The sequence below is a fragment of the Podarcis gaigeae genome, assembly GCF_964106915.1.
Source record: "Podarcis gaigeae genome assembly, chromosome: 14".
Classification (NCBI taxonomy): domain Eukaryota; kingdom Metazoa; phylum Chordata; class Lepidosauria; order Squamata; family Lacertidae; genus Podarcis; species Podarcis gaigeae.
The window spans coordinates 26,791,271-26,815,111 of NC_139690.1; the positions used below are offsets into that span (position 1 = coordinate 26,791,271).

At 46.0% G+C, this 23,841-nt stretch overlaps 1 protein-coding gene across 1 annotated transcript in view; it reads right to left on the reverse strand.

Moving 5' to 3' along the window:
* ITGA11 (integrin subunit alpha 11) overlaps positions 1-23,841 on the reverse strand; it is a 97,239-nt gene that overhangs the window by 1,790 nt on the left and 71,608 nt on the right. Inside the window, exons 21-29 of the mRNA XM_083713072.1 lie at positions 17,871-17,969; positions 12,395-12,471; positions 9,046-9,135; positions 8,360-8,450; positions 8,141-8,254; positions 6,880-6,966; positions 4,034-4,144; positions 3,050-3,145; positions 907-1,020 (exon numbers count right to left, since the gene is read on the reverse strand). Of these exons, the coding sequence (XP_083569198.1) occupies positions 907-1,020; positions 3,050-3,145; positions 4,034-4,144; positions 6,880-6,966; positions 8,141-8,254; positions 8,360-8,450; positions 9,046-9,135; positions 12,395-12,471; positions 17,871-17,969 (879 nt within the window). The remainder of the gene's footprint in view (positions 1-906; positions 1,021-3,049; positions 3,146-4,033; positions 4,145-6,879; positions 6,967-8,140; positions 8,255-8,359; positions 8,451-9,045; positions 9,136-12,394; positions 12,472-17,870; positions 17,970-23,841) is intronic.

Sequence of the window (23,841 nt, forward strand, 5' to 3'; positions counted from 1 at the left end):
TTGTGAAAATCCAATTGCACCTGCCAAATCGGGTCTTCTCGGATGTGTGGAAAATCCAAAAGGAGATTTTGCTTTAAATGAGTTCAGTATAGCAGGTAAGATCGCATTTTCACGAAGTACAGCTGTAGAAGGATGAGAAAAGTTCTCGGACCTGGGGGAATTGATGGGTACACAATATCAGAATATAGAACAGGCAACAATGAGGACCAGCCCAAACTCACTAATCATTATGTGACATCATGGTACAGTATTAGTTTGTTTATTAAGACATATCCTATCTTAGTGACTTCAGACTGGCTTACAACTGAATAAAGAAACATGCAAATGCATAAAAGGGCAAACATTGAACTAGGAAATGGTGGGTGGGTGGGAAGCAAAAAAGCAGAACAAAACCCAATCAGCTGAGATTCTGCCTGTTACATGGCTCATATAGCAATCCTAGTTGTTAAACAAGGAAAAGGCCAAATGTTTAGCAGTGTGACTAATTTTCATGGAAATGAATTTATTGCTTTAATGGTAGGAATAGAGAGTAATGATTTTTGTTGATGGATTATTTTAAAAGCTCCTATTCTTGTCTTCCCACTGAAAGGGCAGTTGGCAGACAATGACTTCATATATAAAGCTGGTTTTTGTGAGGAACATCTTTCATCCATTGGGGTCCCCATTGCCACTTTTCAGCCTTCCCCAATCTGGTGCCCTCCAGCTGCTTGTGCACTACAACCCCCATCAGGCCAAGGGGTGGTTGGAGCAGTGGCAGACTTTGGGGGAGTCTCGGATTTCAGCAGCACCCTGTGTGACACTGTGTGACCATTACACCATAGTTGTGGTGCCCCCATGGCTTGACTCCCAGTGCAACCAAGCTGGTTGCGCTCCCCTAAATGCGCCTCTGGTGGGAGAGGGACTCACCTTCCACAGCGCCAGCACAAGGAGGGCCAGCAGGAGAAGACCACCTAAGGTGCTCCCAATGATGATCCAGATGGGGATTTGGGACTCCTCTATCTTGGAGATTTCAAACATGACCTGCAAGAGGAATACACAACAAGAACACTTGCAACTTTGGGGGGAAAACCTTCTAAGGGTAAGAGCTGCCTGACAGTGGAATGAATGACCTCAGAAGGTGGTGGACCCTCCTTCATTCGAGGTTTCTAAACAGAGGTTGGACGGCCACTTGTCAGGGATTCTTTAGCTGTGATTCCTGCATTGTAGGGAACTTGCACTAGGTTACCCATGGGATCTTTTCCAATTCTATGATTCTACCAACTGGCTCTTCGAATGGAACCCTCCTCGACCTTTAACCCCCTTTGCATCCAAAAAGGAGCAGGGTGATGGGTGTGATTTGTATGGAATTGGAAAAGAAGAAACAAGTTTGGTTATGTGTGTTTGGGTTCACTCTGCAGAAGTGTACCCGTGACAAGCACATACTGACATCTGCTGCCAGCAGAGGGCACCAGTGCCCCGCTTTTCAACGACATTTCAGAAACGAAGAGCATGCCATAATGTTCTTCCGCTCTGTGTCGTATATGCATTTATTTATCTCTTCTTCAAGGGCTGCAAGCACAAGTCTATTCAACAGCATGAGGGGCCCTCGTTGGGGCCTAATTCTGAAGGAGAGATGCTGGATGCAAAAGCTGCAGTTTACCCCTGTTGGGTTAAACTGGGTTTGCAACTGCTGCTTTCAGATAAGGGCAACATAGCAGGACCCAGTCATTGCTGTTCTGCTCTGAATGCCTGGTGGATCAGGAACTTTGCTTCCAGACTGCTGGAATCCAGATGACATTCTGCGGCCCAGTGGGCAATTCCAGATATGGGGGTGGGGTGGGGAAGAGACAATTTTAATTGGGACTATGGCTTAGCAGGCAAGGATTAAATGCTTCCTGCCCTCTTGACACAGTTTAAAGGGTAGCAGGAGGAGGCTGATAGAAAGGCAATGCTATTTGGAAAGGGAGGGTTAAAGTGAGAGAGTTAATTGCTAGACAGGAGAGAAGGAAATGGCTGGAGCACTCTATACAGGCCAGAACCAGCCCGAAACCCACAGGAAAGCTGCATGATGGGTCATCTGGGGAAATTGCACAGCTGTTTCATTGCTTTTTTGGTCAGTTTTTCTGAGCTCTGGGTGGGGAAGCAGATGCTGAAAAGGGAAAGCACGAGAAGATGTTTTGTCCATGACTATGGGCACTGTGGGTTAAACCACAGAGCCTAGGACTTGCCGATCAGAAGGTCGGCGGTTCGAATCCCCACAACGAGGTGAGCTGTTGCTCGGTCCCTGCTCCTGCCAACCTAGCAGTTCGAAAGCACGTCAAAGTGCAAGTAGATAAATAGGTACTGCTCCAGCGGAAAGGTAAACGGTGTATCTGTGCACTGCTCTGGTTCACCAGAAGCGGCTTAGTCATGCTGGCCACATGACCCAGAAGCTGTACACCTGCTCCCTCGGCCAAGAAAGCGAGATGAGCGCCGCAACCCCAGAGTCAGCCATGACTGGACCTAATGGTCAGGGGTCCCTTTACCTTTACTATTTGCCCTGTAAAAAGTGAGTGAACAAAGCATGGCTATTTCACACTATGTGTCTGGTGTAGATGCAACCTGAAATGTTACATTGGTAACTGAAAACAAAAATTATTTGCCCTTCCCCAATTACCGTCTAAACCCAATGGCAAATTTTGTTGCCATCAAATTAGGAGACAAAATGATCTGAGAGGAGAGAAGAGGCAAGCCAAGAGATGCAGTTCGCTTATGGATGAGAAACCGCTCATCATTGACTGCAGGCTTCAGGGTTCCTTTGAACTCACTTAGCAGCAATTTCAGAAGCAAGTTTTCCTTCTTCCCAATAAATCCATCACCCCCACGACATACCACACTTCTCCAAACACAAATTCCAGGTCTGGTGCGTACCATTACTTGCCCAAGTTGCTTGTGGCCTCCCAGATCACGAGGGTTTGAACATGTGCTGCAATTCCTGAATGGCAGCGGGATTGGACTAGATGTCCCTTTGGTCCCTTCCAACGCTACAGTTCTATGAGATCTGATGAGCGCCTGTGGTCAAGCTACTCACCTGCCGACTGGGATCGTCCTCTCTGAAGACGAAGGCACTGCGGAACCCTCTCTGCAGGACGGCGTTAATCACAAATCTCAGCGACTTGAATTTCATCTTGAAAAGACAGGGCAAGATAAGAGTCACAAGAGGGGGCTCAGCAGTGGACAGTTCAGCTAGTCGGTTACTCAGCTTGTTTGGGGGACCTTTTCACTGATCTGAGCAAACCACGGGTTGTGTGATTTGTAAGAGCAGCACTCTTTCCTGCCTGGAATGTTTCAAGTGATACACCAGGGAAAATAACTCTTCTGTGCCACAGCATCACTCCCTTGATGTCTGCCCTGAGACCTTCAGGTAAAGGGCGGTATACAAATTTAATAAAATAAAATAATAATAATCATGTCTGTCCAAAAGCAGCTGGAGACCCAAGTTTGGGAAACCCTGTTTGAAACAGTTGTCCTAAAATTGTTTTTAACTGATAATTTAGTTGTTTTATTCTTTTTGTAAACCACTTGTAGGCTTTTTTTAAAAAAAAATAAAACAGATAAAAACAATTTATTGAAGGGTGTGTATAAATAAATAAAGACCAGAAAATCAAGCTGGCTGGCTTTATGATGCGTTAAAAATAACACTTTTCTTTAAACCAGGGAGAGTCTCACCCAGCACTCATCGTAGTGAAAAAGAGGTCACAGATGTTCCTGGCTTGACCTAATTCTTTCATTATTTGGTGTAATTAGCAAATGGTGTTGATGTGGCACTGAAGAGGATGACAAATCTTGTTTCCCAGCTACGTAGAGAGGGAGGATTCCATTGGGGACGGGCGGGGAATGACTAGCAGCTGAAAAAGCTGGTGAGAAAAGAGGAAGTTTGAAAACTTCCTCGTGGCCCAACTCCCTGGAGTCAGGGGCTAGTTTGGGATACAGCTGAGCCGCATAAGCACAATAATCTGCCAGCCTTCAATGGGGATAGCACTGGAAGCTACACTGTTTGCTGACTCGCCCTTACAGCTCTCAGTGACTTCATCCACAGATTTCCATGCAAGAGGAAGCTGACTTCTCCATTGGCAGCCAGATTTACACTGCAGTCTATGGATATCACATCAGAATTACTGTAGTTCTGGAAGGAGTAAAAAAGAAAAGAAAAAAGGAGTTAGAAATGGAGAGGGCCAGAACAAGGCTCATTCCTCCCACCTGGAAGTAGGACCAAAGTGACTACTGCAGTGGTCTGGGCAGGTGGGTGACCACAAGTGGCGTAGCGTGGGGGGGTACAGGGGGGCCGGCCACACCGGGCGCAACATCTGGGGGTTAGGGTTAGGTGGCACAAATCCACGGGTTAGGGGGCACAAATTACTTGCCTTGCCCCGGGTGCTGACAACCCACGCTACGCCACTGGTGACCACCACTGGGCATTCTCTCAAATTTGCTGCATCCACAATGAGGTGGTCAGATCCTGCTCATGCTGGATGAAAGGAAGCACTTTTTCTTTTCTTTTAGCTGCACAGTGTTTCTTAACCTGTGGGTCCCCAGATGTTGTTGGACTACATCTCCCATCATTCCTAGCCAGCATGACCAGTGGTCAGGGATGATGGGAGTTGTAATCCAACAACATCTGGGGACCAGCAGGTTGAGAACAGGGCAGATAAAAGGAAGTTCTTCATAGTTTAACCAAGAAGAACTAACTCCCACAGGAGGCAGTGACCAACTTGGTGTCAGGCTTGAGGAATCATCTCCCTCCCCCGATGGCACCAGAAGCAGGGAGGAAACAAGGAAGTTCTTACTTATGATTTGTTCAGTTATAATGGTGCTGCCCAGGACTGACCTGCTAGGGGCCTGAAGGGCCTGGCCCTGCTTCTCTCTTCCTGGCTTGGGGCAGGGCCTGACAGGCTCCATAAAGGAGTGCTGCTGCCGCTGCTGCGGGGCAGAGAGGGCTCCATTTTTTGTTATTGTTTTCAAATTGCTTTTATTTTTTACCCGTGTCATTTTAAATTGTGATTGATATTAATGCTGTATTCTTAGTTTTAGATTTTATGATTTATGTGGAAATTGTTTTCCATTTGGCTGTGTATTTTTTGATGTGTTTTATTTATTGTTAATGACTTTTGTTATGTTGGTAATTATGTAAATCTGGTCATGTCATAAGTCACCTTGAGCATTGTTTTTAGCTATGGAAAGGTGGCATACAAATAAAATGATGATGATGATGATGATGATGATGATGATGAAAGACAAAGAAATCCAGTCATTCCTCAGTGATGGAGTTGCTCACACTGAGCTCCTCCTCCTTCCCATCTAACAACAACATCTGCTTCTACGGCATCCGCCCATGGTGAACTGTCACTGTGCCCTTTGTTCTTAATGAATGGCGTGTTTTGGGAGAAGGGGGCTCAGTTATGCTGTCCAGTGACGTGTCAGCTAGCTGCTCTGTCTCCCCTCTACCTTCTCCTAACACCTCATAACTCTTCTGTTCGCCTGTCTCTGAGCTGTTATCTTCCTCAAAGCCCTGCTGTAATTTGAGACTGCCTTTCTCTTCTCTGGAAGCTACAGGAGAAGGGCGGGGGTGAACTCCACCACTCCTCGTCCTCTTCAGTCCAGTCCCCGACACTCGGATGGATCTAAAAGAGGACTGGACAAATTCATAGAGGAGAAGGCTATCCATGGTTGCTAGCCGCTCTGCTATGTTCTACCTCCTCTCAGAGGCAATAAGGCTTCTAAATACAGTGGTACCTTGGGTTAAGAACGTAATTCGTTCTGGTGGTCCGTTCTTAACCTGAAACTGTTCTTAACCTGAAGCACCACTTTAGCTAATGGGGCCTCCTGCTGCTGCCGCACCGCCAGAGCACGATTTCTGTTCTCATCCTGAAGCAAGGTTCTTAACCTGAGGTATTATTTCTGGGTTGGCGGAGTCTGTAACCTGAAGTGTCTGTAACCTGAAGCGTCTGTAACCCGAGGTACCACTGTATCAGTTTCTGGACAGCACAAGGGCGGAGAGGGCGTTTGTGCTCAGGTTCTGCTGTGAGAACAAGGTGCTGGATTAGATGGGCTTGACCATTGGCATGACCCAGCAGGGCTCGTATTATGTTCTTATGCCAGGCTGGCAGTCCAAAGGCGGCCTGCTGCACGGAATAAGCTGAGATGGGGAACATTTGTGATTCTCCGAATGTTGTTGGGCTCCAACTCCCATCAGCTCCAAAGGCAGGGAATGCCAACAAAAATGGTGCCTCTTTACATCCCTGGCCAATGGGCAGGGATGATGGGAGCTGGAGTCCTTCAACATCTGGAGGGCCGCAGGGTCCCCATCCTCTATCATGATTGTTACTCAGAGCATGCTTGAGCCCAAAGGGACTCACACCCTACTCAGGTTCCCTTGCTGTTTTGAATGACCTCCCCCTGCAGTCCTCTCCTTTGGACAGGCCTGAAAATCACTTGCAGGTGTCATCCTAAGCAAGATTGGGCTGCCCACACTCCAGACCAGTCAAGCAGCTTCCTAATGCACAACCTGATGTCCTCTGGATATTTTGGATGACAACTCCCATCAGCCCCCACTGAGGACACCAGGTTCAGAAAGGCTGGTTGAGTGCATCAGCCCAAAGTCAATTTGCTATCTGACCTCATTCTCCATGTTTGCTATGTAACATTAAAGCCAGGGAGGGCATTCCCCCCCCCCCCAAGTCATAAAAAGTATTCATTGCACAGGAAATGCCGCGCAGGTTGTGAATACCTTGGCAATGACATTCCATACTTTTTTAAAAAGATGGACCAGAATTTGAGCCCTATGTTCAAGTCTTGTCTCAGCACACAGGATTTGATTTTGTGTTTTCAGAAGTCCAGCACAGAAAGATGGGCATTACATACCAGCTGGGGGTGGCGCCCCAAGTCCTCGTCAGAGGGCGTCCTTCGATAATCTGTGTTGTTCCCCCCAATGTGGCACGTTATGTGTTCCTATAATAGAAGAGAAAAGCTGGAATAGCTCACTGGGAACAGAAATCCAAAGAAACATCCTGCAAAGAATGACACAGACTGGACAGCCTGTTTGGGGGATTTGCTCCCCCTGTGCACATCCTGGCCCCTAAAATACAGCTTCCGCTTGTGCAACCAGTCCGTCCCAAGGCAGCACACAAAATGTGCCCTGTGATTTAATGGGCACCTGGATTCCAGCAACAGTCCTTCTAGGAGGAAAATTGTTCCATGATCTTACAAGCTAGTCATTAAATGCCAGTGGGAGGTTTGGCTCTCTGCTGCTGCTGGCTCCTAATCTTTTCCACCTCCCCAGCCAGCTATGTGTGGAAGTGGATGGAGCCCTGAGTGCACAATTAATGCAGAAGGGCTGTAGCTCAGTGGCGGAGCACCTGCCTTGGGTGCAGAAGGCTCAGGGTTCAATCCCCGATGGCATCTCCACGTGGGGCTGGGAACGTCTCTTGCCTGAAACCCCTGGAATGCTGCTGTGAGTCAGTGTAGGAGATACTGAGTTAGAGGAAGCAATGGCCTGGCTTTAGTCTTAAGACAGCTTCCTTTCGGAGCCAAAAACTGTAATAATTGGGTCAAGAGGGTGACTATTAGGAGAACGGATGGGAGGAAACCAAAAGATGACACAACATCTGGATGAGAGGATGGTACAGCCTGCCAAATTTGCCTTTGGGGGCCCAGTTTTATAAAAAGCGCTAAAGCTGGACACAGGAGACTGCCAGACCACAGGGTTCCATCTAGCTCAATAGCATTGACACGGGCTGGCAGCAGCTCTCCAGGGTTTCAGAAAGGCAGCCTTCCCAGCCCCACCCAGAGATGAAACCTGGGGCCTTCTGCATGCACAGCAGATGTTGTGTCCCTGAGCCATGGCTCTTCCTGGTAAGCACCACAAGTCTTTACGTAATCCAAAGGGGTTCAATCCTAGAACTGGAAGTTGCTTGCAAGGGGTAGGGGAAAGTCGGAGCATCATGAGAGCACATTAACTTTGGAGGTTGCTATGATCACACAATCAAATTTGGGGGTTGGGGGGAAACTCCCTACATTGTGGCTTCTTGCTGGAGCATCCTGATTTGTAACCCACACCTTAAAGTTCCTTTGAGGCTATTTTTTAAAAATCCCCTTAAGAATCACAAATAAAAGTTCTAGCTACCTCATCCACGTGGAAGCCCGCTAGCTGCAGAAGGCGATTGCCTCCCCGTGTGGCCACAGGGACTGTGATTTTGATAGCCATCGCGTCAACAGGAAAGAGGCCCAGATTCTGCAGCTGTGAAAGTTGACAAACACACACCAGATCAATACCCTTCTGCAAGGGGACATCCCTCGCCCTCTTTCCCCACCAGGTTCCTCAGACACAGAGTTCCTCCACTACCTTAAAAGTACAGTTAAAAGGCGGACCGATGCTGTCATATCTCTCCAGAGAATTGTTTGACTTGACCTCGTAGTAATTCTGGCTGGGGCTCCTGAATAACGGCAAAAAGGAGAAAACTCATCCATCCATAGTTCAACTAAGGGTGTGTTCACATTTCTGTCTTAGAGCAAAGTAAAGTTGTTCCCTTCCCCCCTCCCCGCTGAGGGTATTTCATAGCTGAGCTCTTTTGTCCCTTAGTTCACATCAGCAGGGCTTCATTAGTGTCAGATTCATTTCTGTTTGTATACATCCTTTGGATGTCTTTATCCCATGCAAAGGTGGTCACACCTTGGCTAGAGGTGAATTAGGAACAGCTTAAGGGCTCCAATCAACACACCAAACAGTAGTACCTTATAAGAAGCAAGGCATTTGAAATGGTTTTTAATATTGTTCTTAATGTGCTCTAATCTGTCCTGCGACCTTAGGGTGAAGGGCAGGTAATTCATAGTAGTAGTAGCAGCAGTAGTAATAAGTCCAGGATACACCTACATTTTTAATAATGCTGTGTGAACTCAGATTAAAACCCCCACACTGGAAACATAGTGAGTGCCATTAAACAGGAGCATGAATGCACACAGTGGGGTGGAAATTTCAGCGTTAACAAATCAAAGCACTATAAAGACTCCACTCAAGGCCATCAGAAGTACCTGGTGAAAAGCAGGTCTGTTTCATACTTCAGTGGAAACTTTAGGAGGGCAGAATTGTCGTCTTTGGTGTTTTCCTGTTCCTCACTGTCACTAGAATAAAGAAGAACCAGAAGCTCATTTAGGTGACACAGCAGGACTCAGAAGCCAGCAGATTAACAGGGAATGTGCTAATGTTGATGAGAAGGCAAAGGCCCCTCCAAACTGGTGCTTTTTTAAAGGTGTCTTCTACTACATCATTCGGTCTGGAGACTGAGGTCCAGCGCTGAAGGCCTTCTGGCAGTTCCCTCACTGTGAAAAGTGAGGTTACAGGGCCTTCTCAGTAGTGGCGCCTGCCCTGTGGAATGTCCTCCCATCAGATGTCAAGGAAATAAACAGCTATCTGACTTTGAGAAGGCATCTGAAGGTAGTCCTGTTTAGGGAAGTTTTTAATGTTTGATGTTTTATCGTGTTTTTAATATTGTGTTGGGAGCTACCCAGAGTGGCTGGGGAAATCCAGCCAGATGGGCGGGGTATGTATGTATGTATGTATTATTATTATTATTATTATTATTATTATTATTATTAATAGCCTCACAACGAACCTGTGAGATAGGGTTAGACTGAGAGACTGTGACTGGCCCCTGGTCACCCAGGGAGCTTCCTGGCCAAGGGAGACTAGAACCCTGGTCTCCCAGGGTACAGCTACAGGATTTCAGCAGGAAGCTGCAAAATGTACACAGAGAGAAAATGGAGCAGTAGGTCTGCCCCAAATCTGTTCCAGGAGCAAAGAGCATTCAAAATGGGATGCAGGAGAACTGTCCAGATGCCACCATGAGCGCAATTATTTGTGAATGCGCCTGGAGGGCTTGTAAGCAGCTGCCTGCTCAGATTCAGCTGCATGAGGAACATTGTGGACCTAGGCTGCTTACAAGAAGTTCCTACTGAATGGGATTAGGAGCTGTTAGCACTTATAAATACACACACACACAGAGAGAGCTCAGTTTTTCTTCTGTGGCATCAGTGCCAGGGTTGGCGCTGGTCCCCTTTCCAAGAGTAGCAATTTCTCTTACTTATACTCTCGGTGACTTTGGCAGCAGACAGAACTTTCCCCTTGCCACTCGCCAGTACTATGCTGGCCTAGCGGGATATAGAGATGTATAAAAGGGGATTTCTGGCTGACACAGCATGATTCACGAGCTGTGCGAAGTTAATCCACTCTGCAGTTGAAGTGAACAGAAATTTTTGTCATTTTCCAAGTGCTCATCTTACCAATTTTTGACACAGATCTGGGTTCTCTAAGTGCTCTCTCTCTCTCTTAATCTGCCCAAGTTTAAGGAACTTTCACCCACATGTGAAACATCGCCTCCACTGCCATTTCTGTGATAGCAATTTAGCACCTACGGGGAAGTAATTCTTTTAATTCTCTTATTCCCGCCCCCCTTTTTAGCAAAAATTCAAAACTGAGAGATGGTGACTGACCCACCATTGAACCCATAATAAGGTACTGTGTAGAAGTCCCATTGGACTGGGGATATTTACATTTTTAAGGGATGGAATGTGAGGTCTTTTTCCTCCCCTGCCCCGATTTCTCCAGCGGGTTTGGCACAATGCTGGAAAAGGTCCCTCTGACATCATACAGGCAATGGAAGGGAGCTGTGATTTACAAGTGAAACTGTGGGTTTTCTAACCACCAAAGTTAGCTTTGTTTTCATAGCACCTGGGGTCTCTTAGGAGTGAGGGAGACCTGGCAGGTTTCACAAAGGCTCAAATTTTATAAGCAACATTTATTGGGCTTATGTGTGTGTGCGCGTGCGCGTGCATGCACAAACAATGACAGCCTCTGTATTCCACTGCATATTTTCACAGCACAGCTAGACAATGCCCCCCGCCAAAGATATATACTAGCATAAAAAGGTAAAGGGACCCCTGACCATTAGGTCCAGTCGTGTCCGACTCTGAGGTTGCAGCGCTCATCTCGCTTTATTGGCCGAGGGAGCCGGCGTACAGCTTCCGCGTCATGTGGCCAGCATGACTAAGCCGCTTCTGGTGAACCAGAGCAGCGCACTGAAACACCGTTTACCTTCCCGCTGGAGCGGTACCTATTTATCGATTTGCACTTTGATGTGCTTTTGAACTGCTAGGTTGGCAGGAGCAGGGATCGAGCAACAGGAGCTCACCCCGTTGCGGGGATTCGAACTGCCAACCTTCTGATTGGCAAGTCCTAGGCTCTGTGGTTTAACCCACAGCGCCACCCGCATCCCTATTTACTAGCATATGTATGCATAAATGTATGCAATTTCCACAGTTTGCAGGAACCGAGGATTTACCCCGTGCTGGACAAGAGTCCACTCATGTGAAGGATGAGGACCAGCATGAGGACCACTGTCTAAATGGTCACTTTGCTGTCTCTGGAATGGGGACATCCAAGCTTACTTCTGTCCCATTGTCAGTGATGCCAGTTTGGGTGGGTTGGGACTCCTAGAGGCATTGCTGGGCCTTGAAGCCATGCCCCTCATCTACTAGCCATGCCCATTCAGTTCCCTCTCGCCTGTGATCCCCTCCCCCCTTTTTAAAAAAAGGAATGGAATTTGAAATAGAAGAAACAAGCCACAATACATGGGGGCTATTTAAGTGCCTAGGAGAAAAGGCAGGACAGAATTGTAACAAATAAGAGGTATGTAAGCTATCTTATTTGTTTGGTGAATTAGTTGTTTCATAAAATGTATGAAGAACTTGATTGTAAATGAAATGATATTAAAGCAGTTTACAAAAAAATAAACAAAAAGATTATCATTTTTTAAAAAAAGCAGTTGAAAACCATTATATAAAACCTTCAAAAATAATTGAAATCAACTATAAGCAAAAAACCAGGTTTGTACACACGCCAACATTTTGCATGTTTGGATAGGCTTGCCTAAACAGAAATGTTTTCAGCAGTCACCTGTTGTCAATAAGCAGGGAGTTCCAAAGTATGCATGCATGTGGTGGAGAGAATTCACAGAGAAAAGCTTTTCTGCCTCTCTCATAATGCCCCCAAAACCTGTCCACCTTACTTGGATGGCAAATAATTTCTGTGCACCCAGAGCATTGTGGAGTTCCCTGCCCACAGAGCTATTGAATGGTTGGGGTTTTAGCACCTGCAGTTTCATTCTTTTAAATACACTATTCACCAACTGCTGAGCCTTTGGGAAGAGGCAGGCTAGACACTCAGATAAATATATACATTTCGGAAGCCTCTCTGTTCTGACTCAGAAGCATCAGAGAGGGAAACAGCCTGGGGAAGAACGGGATGAGGGCAGTGGTGGTGGGGAGGGAAAATGAGTGGATGTTAAAAAAAAAAAGAAAGGAGAAAAATAATGTTATTGCCGACCTGTTGGCAGTCAAAGAGATCTCCAGATTTTGGAGGAAAATAGATTTGCTGAACTCGAAATCCAGGCGAAAAGCCACCTGCAGAGATTGAAAACAGACAGATGCATTAAGGAAAACAACTCAGGGACATTTCCCACAGCCATCTGGAGCAAACACTAGACTGTCAGGACAAGAGTCCTGTAGCCAACGTTTAGTCATAAAACTGAATTGAAATTAATGGACTTGACCAACTTAGGTTAGGCGAACATTTCCATCAACTCAGTTTGAAATCAGCAACCTATCAAAGGTCCATCAGTCGCCCCTGGTGTATGATAGAAACATTCAAAGTATCTTATTTCTCAGCCAGACCCATTGGGCTCCATCTAGCTCAGCATTGTCTACACTGATTGGCAGTAGCTCTTCAGGTTCATGCCTGGAGTTGCCAGGGATTGAACCTGGGACCTTCTGGGTGCAAGGAAAATGCTCTGCCACTGAGCTATGGACCTTAGTTTTACCTTTCTGATTGCAACAGTGATTGGAGAGGCACTTAGCAAGTCTGATTAGTTGCATTGTGTTGCCCAGTTCACTTACACCGGGGGGTGTTGCCTTGCTGAAAGTGGGAGGTTGGCTGCCAAAAAAAGACGCTCTAACTACTTTTTTTTTTTAAAGCCCCAGGTCTGTGCACAGCTGATTATAATATTAAAATTCCCCTCCTTGGGCTCCGAGGGCTGAATTTTCCATTTTTAGCTTCTATTTGCTTTGGCAGAGCCGTACATATTCGAGGCCATATAGATGCATTATGATAGTATTTCATGGTCCAAAAGCACACAGGGCTGCTTTATTGCAAGGGCTAAATCTTAGCGCCGTGATTAGATCAAATCCATCACTGTCAATCCCTTGCCAAGCCGAGGTTTCAATCTTAACATTTTCTTTAGAATCTGGGAAGCCTCTCATTGCCTTCAACTTCTTCTCTGTCTGCCTGTAGATCTTCCAAGGCTTTCCTTCCAGCCTAAAGTGGATATGAGGGTTAATTTATTTTCCAGGTAGATCATCTATGACAGCACAGTGAAACTTCTTCTGTTTAAGGAGTCAGGAGAGTTAGGATGGGAGAGTTCAGCTGCCCAACATCGTTTCAAGCCCTGAACATCCTCTCAGGGTCTCTGCTGAGGAATCCTGATGGAAGTTGTTATGAAAATGAAATACAGTGGTACCTCTGGTTATGTACTTAATTTGTTCCAGAGGTCCGTTCTTAACCTGAAACTGTTCTTAACCTGAAGCACCACTTTAGCTAGTGGGGCCTCCCGCTGCCGTCATGCCGCCACCGCGTGATTTCTTTTCTCATCCTGAAGCAAAGTTCTTAACGCAAGGTACTATTTCTGGGTTAGTGGAGTCTGTAACCTGAAGCGTATGTAACCTGAGGTGCTACTGTAATGAAGATGTCTCCTCCTGGGCAAGGTCAGTGGTCCATCTTGGGTAGGATTGTCTTATCTGACTGGCAGCAACTCTCCAAGGTATTCAGCAAAGAGAAACCCTTTGCTTACTTGAAGATGCCAGGGATTGACCTTCTGCACGCAAAGCAGGTGACCTAGAGGCCTCTCTTAAACAATCCGTGTGCTTTGCATACAGACTTGAGCTTACATAGCTAAGAGCATGATGAGTTGATAAGCTGCCAAAAGAGAGGAACAGGCTAGTGTTGTCACTATGGGATTTATAGATTTTAAGTAAACTGGGGGACTTCATCAGCTCCATCAGCCTCAGTTTCCTATAAGTTTGCTTTACGTTATGGAATGGAACAAAGACTCGGCCTACTCGAGAATGGTGAGGAAAAAATGCTCAGTTTGTAGTTACACGATGGAATTCCCTCCCACAAGAGGCAGTGCTGGCCACTAACCTGAATAGCTTTAAAAGAGGATTAGACAAAATCATGAAGGCCGTCAATGGATACTAACCATGATGGCTATGCTTTGCCTCCACAGTTAGAGGCAGACACATGGAACCAACTCCTAGGGGCTGAGGAGCCTTCAGTCCCCCCAATTAAAATATTTGAGGGAACCAGCCCCCCCTCAAAGTTGATGGGCATGGCCATTCAAATGGTGTGCATGTGTCACATCATGTGATGGATGATGCAGCGTGGGGCTTACCTCCCCCTCCCCATATTTTATTCAAGTTGACAGCACTGGAGGAAGAAATGCATCTTAATACCAGTACTGTATCTGGAAACAACGGGAGGGGAGAGGGCTCTCGTGCTCAAGTCCTGCTTGTAGGCTTCCCATTGGGGCATCTGATTGCCCCCTGTGAGAGCAGGATGCTTGCCTGGATGGGTAATGGCCTGATCCGGGAGAGTTCCTCTTATGTTCTTAATACAATCTACTTAGAGGTGAGAGGTGATATGACAGCTGTCTTCCAATATCTAAAGGGTTGCCCCATGGAAGATAGAGCAAGTTTGTTTTCTGCTCCTCCAGAGGGGAGGCCCCGAATCAATGGATTCAAATGACAAGAAGGAGATTCTGACTGAACATTAGGAAGAACAACTATTCAACAGTGGGCTGGACTACCTGAAAAGGTGGTGGACTCTTCTTTCTTTTTAAAAAAGTTTTTATTTACAATTTCCGTTTATGCATATTACAACAATTATTCAATCATAGTTTTAACTCTGACTCCCTACCCCAATTTCTGTGGGGGAAGGTGGTGGACTCTTCAATATTGCAGAAATCCCGGTAGCGGTCGTCTTTTAAACATATGACTCGCACTGCGCTGCCATTTTGCTTCAAAGAGAAACCAGAAGTCATTCTGTCAGAGATTCTTTAGCTGTGATTCGTGAATTGCTGGGGGTTGGACTAGAGGACCTTTGGGTCCCTTCCGACATCTCTACAATTCTATGATTCTATTCTCATTCCATACTGCAGTCACATCTGGATTTGGGCTTTTGGCCAGAAGCTTTAACTGAAATGAACTATTCCTTGGCATAAACAAGCCATAAAAGGTAAGAAGGAATCCATCAGTCATGGCTACCAAGAACTATAAAGCGTGGAATCTTTGAACACTCGTGTCTCCCCAAACATCCTTCCTCGAATACGTAAGAAGATGGTCTGAACCCACAACAGCTCCAAGAATCTAACATGGGGCTGAAAGTGCCCCTGCTGAAAACAGGAGAAATCTGAGTCTAATATAATCCCCAAACCCAGTGGTTGCAAAACAGGAAAAAAAGGTGACTCATACAGCAGCAAAGGAATTTGGGGGCTAAATTACCCAAAAGCCACTGTCAAAGTGCTCCAGAGGATTAGAAAAAACGTTTTTGGAATCAGCCTTCTGGTTTTGACTGCCCAAACAAAGGCCTCTGAGGATTCTGGGCCATCTATCAGCAGCTGAAATTTCTTTGCTCACTGGTTGCTTCCTAACTTGGCTTCCCGGCGGAGCTCTGCAGCCTTGAAAAAGCAAATATTCCAATTATTTGTGTGTGTGTGTGGAGTCCTTAACGTCTCAAACTGAGCTGGGAAAGCAACTGGGATTAGGGTGGATGATGAATCTACTTAGAGCAACATCGCTCCATTAAATTCTGGAGAGGGCTAACCTCCCACCCTCGAAGGTTGCGCACCCCAGCACCCCAAATGGCTATACCATTTTATAATATGGTCAGTAGCATACTGCTCCAGGGTTGGGGGGGGTCGAAGACCCGCTGCTATTTCTGCAGCAGGGTCCCTCTCTTCAGCATCCCAGAGGCAACCCAACAGCAGAGAAGAGGAGCTTTTTAGCCCCTCTATGCTCCAAATGGGACGCGGGTGGCGCTGTGGGTTAAACCACAGAGCCTAGGGCCTGCCAATCAGAAGGTCGGCAGTTTGAATCCCCGCAATGGGGTGAGCTCCCATTGCTCAGTCCCTGCTCCTGCCCACCTAGCAGTTCGAAAGCACGTCAAAGTGCAAGTAGATAAATAGGCACTGCTCTAGCGGGAAGGTAAATGGCGTTTCTGTGCACTGCTCTGGTTCGCCAGAAGCGGCTTTGTCATGCTGGCCACATGACCTGGAAAAACTTTCTGCACACAAACGTTGGCTCCCTCAGCCAATAAAGCGAGATGAGCGTCACAACCCCAGAGTCAGCCACAACTGGACCTAACGGTCAGGGGTCCCTTTACCTTTATGCTCCAAATATAAGCATTTTATATTGGAAACTGCCTTGTGATCCCCAGATGAAGGGTGGTATAGAAATTTCATAAATAATGAAAAATTGTTGAGTTAGAAGGGACCCTGATTATCATACAGTCTATCCCCCTGCAATGCAGGAATATGCAGCTCTCCATTACGGGGACTGAACCTGCAACTTTGGCATTCTCAGGACCAAACTCTAACACATCAGAGCTGTTTAGGATCACTGAAAACACAAGGTGTTTGGGTTTCAAGAGAATGGGGTGCAAGTTCTGTTATATGCAGTGGAATGTCAAAGAAAACACAACTTGTCATTCTGAAATGAACACTCCAATTCATGTGCAAAGAACATAGTTCTAGCTGAAAGGCAATTCATGGAGATCTGCACTGATCATTGCAATGCATCCATTATTATTATTATTATTATTATTATTATTATTATTATTATTATTATTGTATAATTATGAGATTCTTGTATAATCTTAGAAGAAGAGGCATAGCTGTGACTATCATAAAGGGACCCTGCAATGCAGAATGTGGTATATCTGCAGATTAATATACAATGATTCCACGGAGACAGAGCTATCAGATTTCTGGCTTAGGGTTACCAGCAGAGAAAAGGGTGCATTGTCAGAGGACCATGATGAAGAGACTTGTGGGACGAGCTGTGGAAGCTCTGGGAGCCTGATGTGTGTACAGGCCACCTGTGGAGGAACAGAGATATAGAACCTAACAAGGGCATCATCAGTGATGCCACTGAGTCTCATGGTCTCAGAAACAGGTATGGATACAGTAGTGGACAAGTATTTCACCAGCTCCCATCCTCCATTTTAGTAGAGTGGAGAGTAGAGAGTAGAGAGTGGAGCTGGAGAGCTCTTTTGATGTTCAATGCAGGTGGAACACAAGAAGCTGCCTTGTTCTGAGTCAGACCCATTGGTCCATCTTGCTCAACATTGTCTACACTGACTGGAAGCAGCTGTCCAGGATTCCTGGCAGGAAGTCTTTCCTAGCCCTACCTGGAGTTGCTGCCAGAGATTGACCCTGGGACGACCTGCATGCATCACTGAAGCTTTTCGTTTAATTTAGGGGGTTACTTTCCCAGTGTTGGGAATTGCTGCTGCCCTACTCATTGGAAGGCAAACTTGCCTTAGACTAGCTTGGACCTTACAGCAGCTCTCTAAGAAAGAAGTGGTTGAGAGGCTGGTCAACAGCTCCTGTTTAGAGAAAGCTCCATGGTTTTGGCCTCACCTTGAGGATGTCCCCAAAAGCGGGCTGTGAGCTCAAGTTTGCCTTGGCTGCCTCCTTTTCCCTATTTTAGCTGGTGCTTGTTTTGTGCGCAGGTGCCCCAGAGCCTCTTACCTTTGCTTTGGCTCGGAAGAATGGATAGCTGACATTGCAAACCCTCCGGTTCGGATGCTTCTCTTCAGACACGCACTCAATATTAATGTCCAGGTCATCCTGAAAGGGAAGGGAAAGAATTGATGCTAGCTTTGCATGGGAACTAGATTGCAAAGAGGCCCTCCAAAGCATTTTGAAATGCAGTCTTATTGCCTGGTATACCACTCTACCTTGCATTTAATGAAACCACTCTGCTTCTTTAGGACGTGATATTTGCCCCTCTCTTATGCCTTGGAAGGACAGTTCTGGAAACCCACTGGGTGCTGCCTTATCAGAAGGCATGCAGCCAGGTTGGCATGAGAAACAGTGCTTTGTAGGGAATGACCTTTACTATTGGTCACACTGGGATGTCCTAAAAGAGGAGTCTAGTGATTGCAAGTTACTTTGATCATACTGGCACTGTCCATTTAGGGCAGTGTTTCCCAACCTTGTGCCTCCAGCTGTTTTTGGACTACAATTCCCATCATCCCTTGCCACTGGTCTTGCTAGTCAGGGATGATGGGAGTTGTAGTTCAAAAACAGCTGGAGGCACAAGGTTGGGAAACACTGATTTAGGGCACACAGCACCCCCTATCTTCTGAAACAACAATGAGACACTAGCTCCACCCAAGGCAGGCTGGAGAACAGCAACAACTGACAAAAGATCGACAAAATATATTACAAGGACAAGGAGAAACACTATGCTCAGAATAATTGTCATACAGAAGAAGGAGAGAGTTTAAATGCTTCATCTGTAGGCGTAGAAATCAAAGTGTCAATACGAATAGAAGTCATTAAAACGGAAGTTGCGACATAAAGGATATATTTGGACTGGAGCGTAATTGGAATTTATAAGATTTTGGAACACAGAAACAAAGTAAATCACTAAACCATCAATTCCAGCATATGGGGGGCCACCTAAATTGTATCATTTGGCATCTCAATGATTGGTATTATTAACTGTATTGTAATTTGGCATTGTTATAATGAGGCTATTATTGGATTGTTGTAATTGAAAGCTAATAAAAATTCTTATCAAAATAAAGCACAGCATCCCCTAAAGAATCCCGGGAATTGTAAATTTGTTAAGGGTGCTGAGAACTGTAGCTCAGTGAGGGCTTAATTATAGTTCCCAGGGAAGCCATGTGTTTAAATGTTATTGAAATATGTGGAGTTGATGTGACCACTGCTTTGTAAGGGAATCTGAAAATTAACACAGTTCCAGGGAGTTTTGTAATAAACCACTTGGGGCTGATGTATTTGTCCCGACGTGAAAGGTGATTTGCAAAAGCATTTTGACATGGGGGAAAGAACACACTCTCGGTTTCTGAATTCAAACTCAGAACCTCCCCCTTCTTACAGGAGATTCCTTTCATAATACATGGATTAAAAACTTAATTCGTTCTGGAGGTCCGTTCTTAACCTGAAACTTTTCTTAACCTGAGGTACCATTTTAGTTAATGGGGCCTTCCGCTGCCACTGCGCCGCGGCCGCATGATTTCTGTTCTCATCCTGAAGTAAAGTTCTTACCCCGAGGTACTATTTCTGGGTTAGCCAAGTCTGTAACCTGAAGTGTCTGTAACCCAAGGTACCACTGTATGGAATAGCTGGGAGCCTCGAATCTGTTTTTACAAGTCGACAAAACATTTCCTTTATTTGCTGCCCCTGGGTTTGTTCTGGTTTCGTCTGTTCATGTTGTTCTTTGGTTAAGTTTGGAGTAATTCATCGGTAAAAAGAGAGAAGCTTTTTGCACTTTTCCTATTTTGTGGTTAATCTTTCCTGCAATTTTCCACTGGCAGAGCCTTTTAAACCAACACAAGGAAGACACTTGATGCTTGGTGGCTAGAGCAAGCTCAGCATATTTACTAATAAAGAGGGAGAGAGAGCATGGCTTGTCCAAAGCTCGCGGCAAAGTGCTTACATACACTGTCAACACTTCACCATTTACTGCGAGTCTAGACGGCAACATTGGGAAGAGGACGTTTCAGAGGACCAGCTAGGAAGTCGTCACAATTGGGAGGCATTCCTATGAAAAGAAATACAACCCGTTGTGGCTGGCTTGTTGGGACTGTTGGGGCAGAAGGCAGGGAGGTCAACAGTAGGTGGCGCCAGAGCCAATGACAGATGGGGCCGCCCTGTGGCTGGTTGTAAATAGGAAGGCATATTGGCGGGGCAGTGGCTAATTTGGCCTAATAGACGAAGCTCCTCTGAATGTAATGTCGTGATGGATTATGATGATGATTAGTGCATTTTTCTAAAAAAAAGTTTAGGGGTAATCTCATTTTCTGACTCATATTGAAATACTGCCCCAGTGAGGCCAAACTTAGATTCACAAACTGTTTAGGGGAATGTGTCCCCCCAGAAAAAAGCACTGATGATGATAATGATGATTATTTATTTGCACCCCGTCCATCTGACTGGGTTAAACCAGCCACTCTGGGTGACTTCCAGGATATAGAAAAACATAGTAAAACATTAAACCTTAAAAAGTTTTCCTATACAGAGCTGTATGGTTAAGAACTTAATTCATTCTGGAGGTCCGTTCTTAACCTGAAACTGTTCTTAACCTGAGGTACCACTTTAGGTAATGGGGCTTCCCACTGCCGCCACGCTGCCGCTGCTCGATTTCTGTTCTCATCCTGAGGTAAAGTTCTTAACCCGAGGTACTACTTCCGGGTTAGCGGAGTCTGTAACCTGAAACATCTGTAACCTGAAGCGTCTGTAACCCGAGGTACCACTGTACTGGAAAAATATGAGAAACTGCGAGAAACCAAAATGGACAGATTCACTCCTCTCTACTTGAAATGAGATGAGCGCTGTCATGGCTCCTCACTGCTTTTGCTGCTCTCAGTGGAGGCAATGTGTATGGTTACAGCACCACTGTAAAAATGGCAAACCCTAGAGGGCCAAGGCAGTGATAGAAAAGCTGCTTTATTCACAGCCCAGGCAAGCAACAATCAGGATGACAAAGGAGCTGACGTGGACACAGCCATATGAAAAATATAAATCAGAAACATTTTTTCAATAAAGCATTCCCAGACGCTGGCTGGCTTCGAGGGCTGGCTGTCAGCGGAGTCCTATATGATGTCCCCCAAGTGCTGAGCAGATGCTTGGCAAGCCCCCCAAGCCTCCTTCCATCTTCCCTCCCGAGATCAGCAATTGCCGTGGCATCATCCATAGCCCAGTGCACAAAAACTATAGCTCATTCTCCGTTCTAAGCCCCTTGTTTCCAGAGAAGCAATAACTCAGTGCAAAAAAAAAAAAAAATCACCTCTGACTGAAACTTGGCCATCAAGGCAAACACAAAAGCAAAAGAGTAGGGAGATGCTTTTGAAAACCACCAGGAAAATGGACAAAGTCATTAATCATTGCAGTATATTGAAGTTAAAACACCCTCCTGGGGCAAGTAGCAATTGCTTCTGGGCAACTAGATTACCAGCTTTTCCATGCGCAGCAACTTGTGGAAACAAGAAAACCTGAAAGGGTGGAGGGGTGTGTGTGCATGTATAAATATTATTTCTACCATGCAGAGCAGAGAAAGTCATCTCTGCTGGTTGGGTATGAGTACACACACACACACACACACACACACACACACACACACACACCATCTGAGCTGTGCATTTAAATAACACAAACAGCTGGAGTTGGGGGCAGCCACACTACTCTCAAACATGAGAAGTCGACAAGGTGGTCAGAGGTCTGCTGTGCTTTTTATTCGTCCCGTATTGCGCAATGAAAGCACCTGCAAGCAAAGATCTCATTGACTCAGAAGGCACAGGAAATACTTTTGCAGCCTGTCAGTCTTCTTAAGGGGGGAAAAACAATTGTGGAGGGCAGAGAGAGAAAAAAAACTTAAAGGATTGAAGAGGATGACATGGACTTGGAAGCACTCTGATGAACTCTTTCATAAAAAATAAGAGTTTGGGTTTAAATCCATCCATCCATCCATCCATCCTCAAGGGACCTCAGTGTCTCTATTGAAGCAGTTTTCCTGATGAAAGACATCACTTTGTTGCTCAAAAGGATAAGGAGAAATGCATCACTGCCTATGCCGGATCAGAAGAAGTGTGCATGCACACGAAAGCTCATACCAAGAACTGACTTAGTTGGTCTTTAAGGTGCTACTGGAAGGAATTTTTTTTGTTATGCCGGATCAGATCAAGGGCTCACTAATATCGGACAACTGCTAGATGCACAGGCCTGTTGGGCATCTCCTCATTTGCTCCCAGCAGCCACTACTCAGCGAAGGCTGTTCCTCAATCATGAGCTAAGTGAACACTAGCTGTTTAGCCCCATCCCCTGACCTCAGAGGACCTCAGCAGGAACAGTTTCCTGGGAACTGCCATGAGAATGTAAGAAGCAGCTGCTGGACCATGCCAATGGCCCATCTAGTCTAGCATCCTGTTCTTACACACACTTGTGGGAAGTCAGCAAGCAGGATTTGGGCACAACAGGCCATCCTGTGATTTCCAGCAATTGGGATATCAAGAAGTGTCTCCATCATGTGCTGCATGAGTTGCAGTTGCTCTGCCGCACTCCCTCACCTTGGGGGTCTTCACTGGGCTCTGCTGCCTAGTAGCAAGGCAACACTAGTGAAGGTCAATCATCTTGTTGCCCTAGAGCTATTTCTCTCCCCAATACAAGACTCAAATATGATTTTTATCATGGGAATCTCCTCCCATGGAAGGCACTCACAAAGAGAGCCCTGATCACAGCAGGAACAAACCTTCTTGCTCTTGTTTGGGATGCAAAGGAGGCACATCACTGCCTTCTTCCCTGTTCCCTCACCTGACTGTATGCTCAATCAGGGTTTTAAAAACCCTAGCAAAGCATTAGTCCTGCCCATGAATTGATTTGGGGTTGGAGACAGGGTGGGTCAGGTTGGCCCAATCTGGGGGGCTGTGCGCAGCCTCAATAGCTGCCCAAGACCACCTCAGCTTCCTGAACTGGGAATAACTGGCAAGGAAGCCATGGTCCTTCAGGAATAAGACAGGTCAAAGGATTCTGCTAGGAGAACAGTGCCACATGGAAAGCTGAGGACAGGCTGGCTGATGCATTACAGATGCTTTAGATTCTGATGGTGGGACTGTGTTTTACAAGGAAATGCATTTAATGAAAACCTGATGGCTGCTTCTTCTAGATGGAGTGACTCTGGAAGAGGAAGACTTGCACGGCAGAAGCAGCGGGGATGCTGCAAACTTTTGCCACCCACCATCTTTCCCCTGAAACTCCTCCACCTTTCTCCTGCCCTGGAATGCCAGAAGTGGGTACATGGTTAAAAACATGTGTCTGGAATGAGGACGGATGACTTTGGCAAGGTTGCTTTTTCATTTTTTCCCCTGAGGCTAAATTCAATTTCCCCTACTTTTGCATCAGTTTGCAATTTTTCTTTTACGAAAAGTTAGCATGCGGGTGGCGGGGGCATGGAAAATGCACAGTTGTAGTCAACATCACACCCCGCTTGGTCCTTACTTCCTGTGATGTGAAAGCTCATAAGACCATTAAGAAGAGCCTACTGGATCAGGCTAATGGCCGAGCTGGTCCAGCATCCCATTCTCACAGTGGCCAACCAGATGCTGATTATGGGACACCACCAAGCAGGACCTGGGCATAAGAGCCCTCTCCCCATCTGTGATTTCCAGCAACTGGTATTCAAAAGCATGACTGCCTCCAGCTGTGGAGGCAGAGCAGAGCCATCCTGGCTAGAAGCCATCGATAGCTTGTAGTCTCCATGAGTTTGTCTAATCCTCTTTTAAAGGCATCCAAGTTGGTGGCCAGCACCAACTTCCTGTGGAAGTGAGTTCCATAGCTTAAATATGCACTGCTTGAAGAAGGCCTATTTCTAAATTAAAAAGTCCCAAACACTGCAACCTTTCCTTTAGGGGAATAACAGAATCATAGAAACATAAAGTTGGAAGGGTTGCAACCCCTTGCAATGCAGGAATTACAG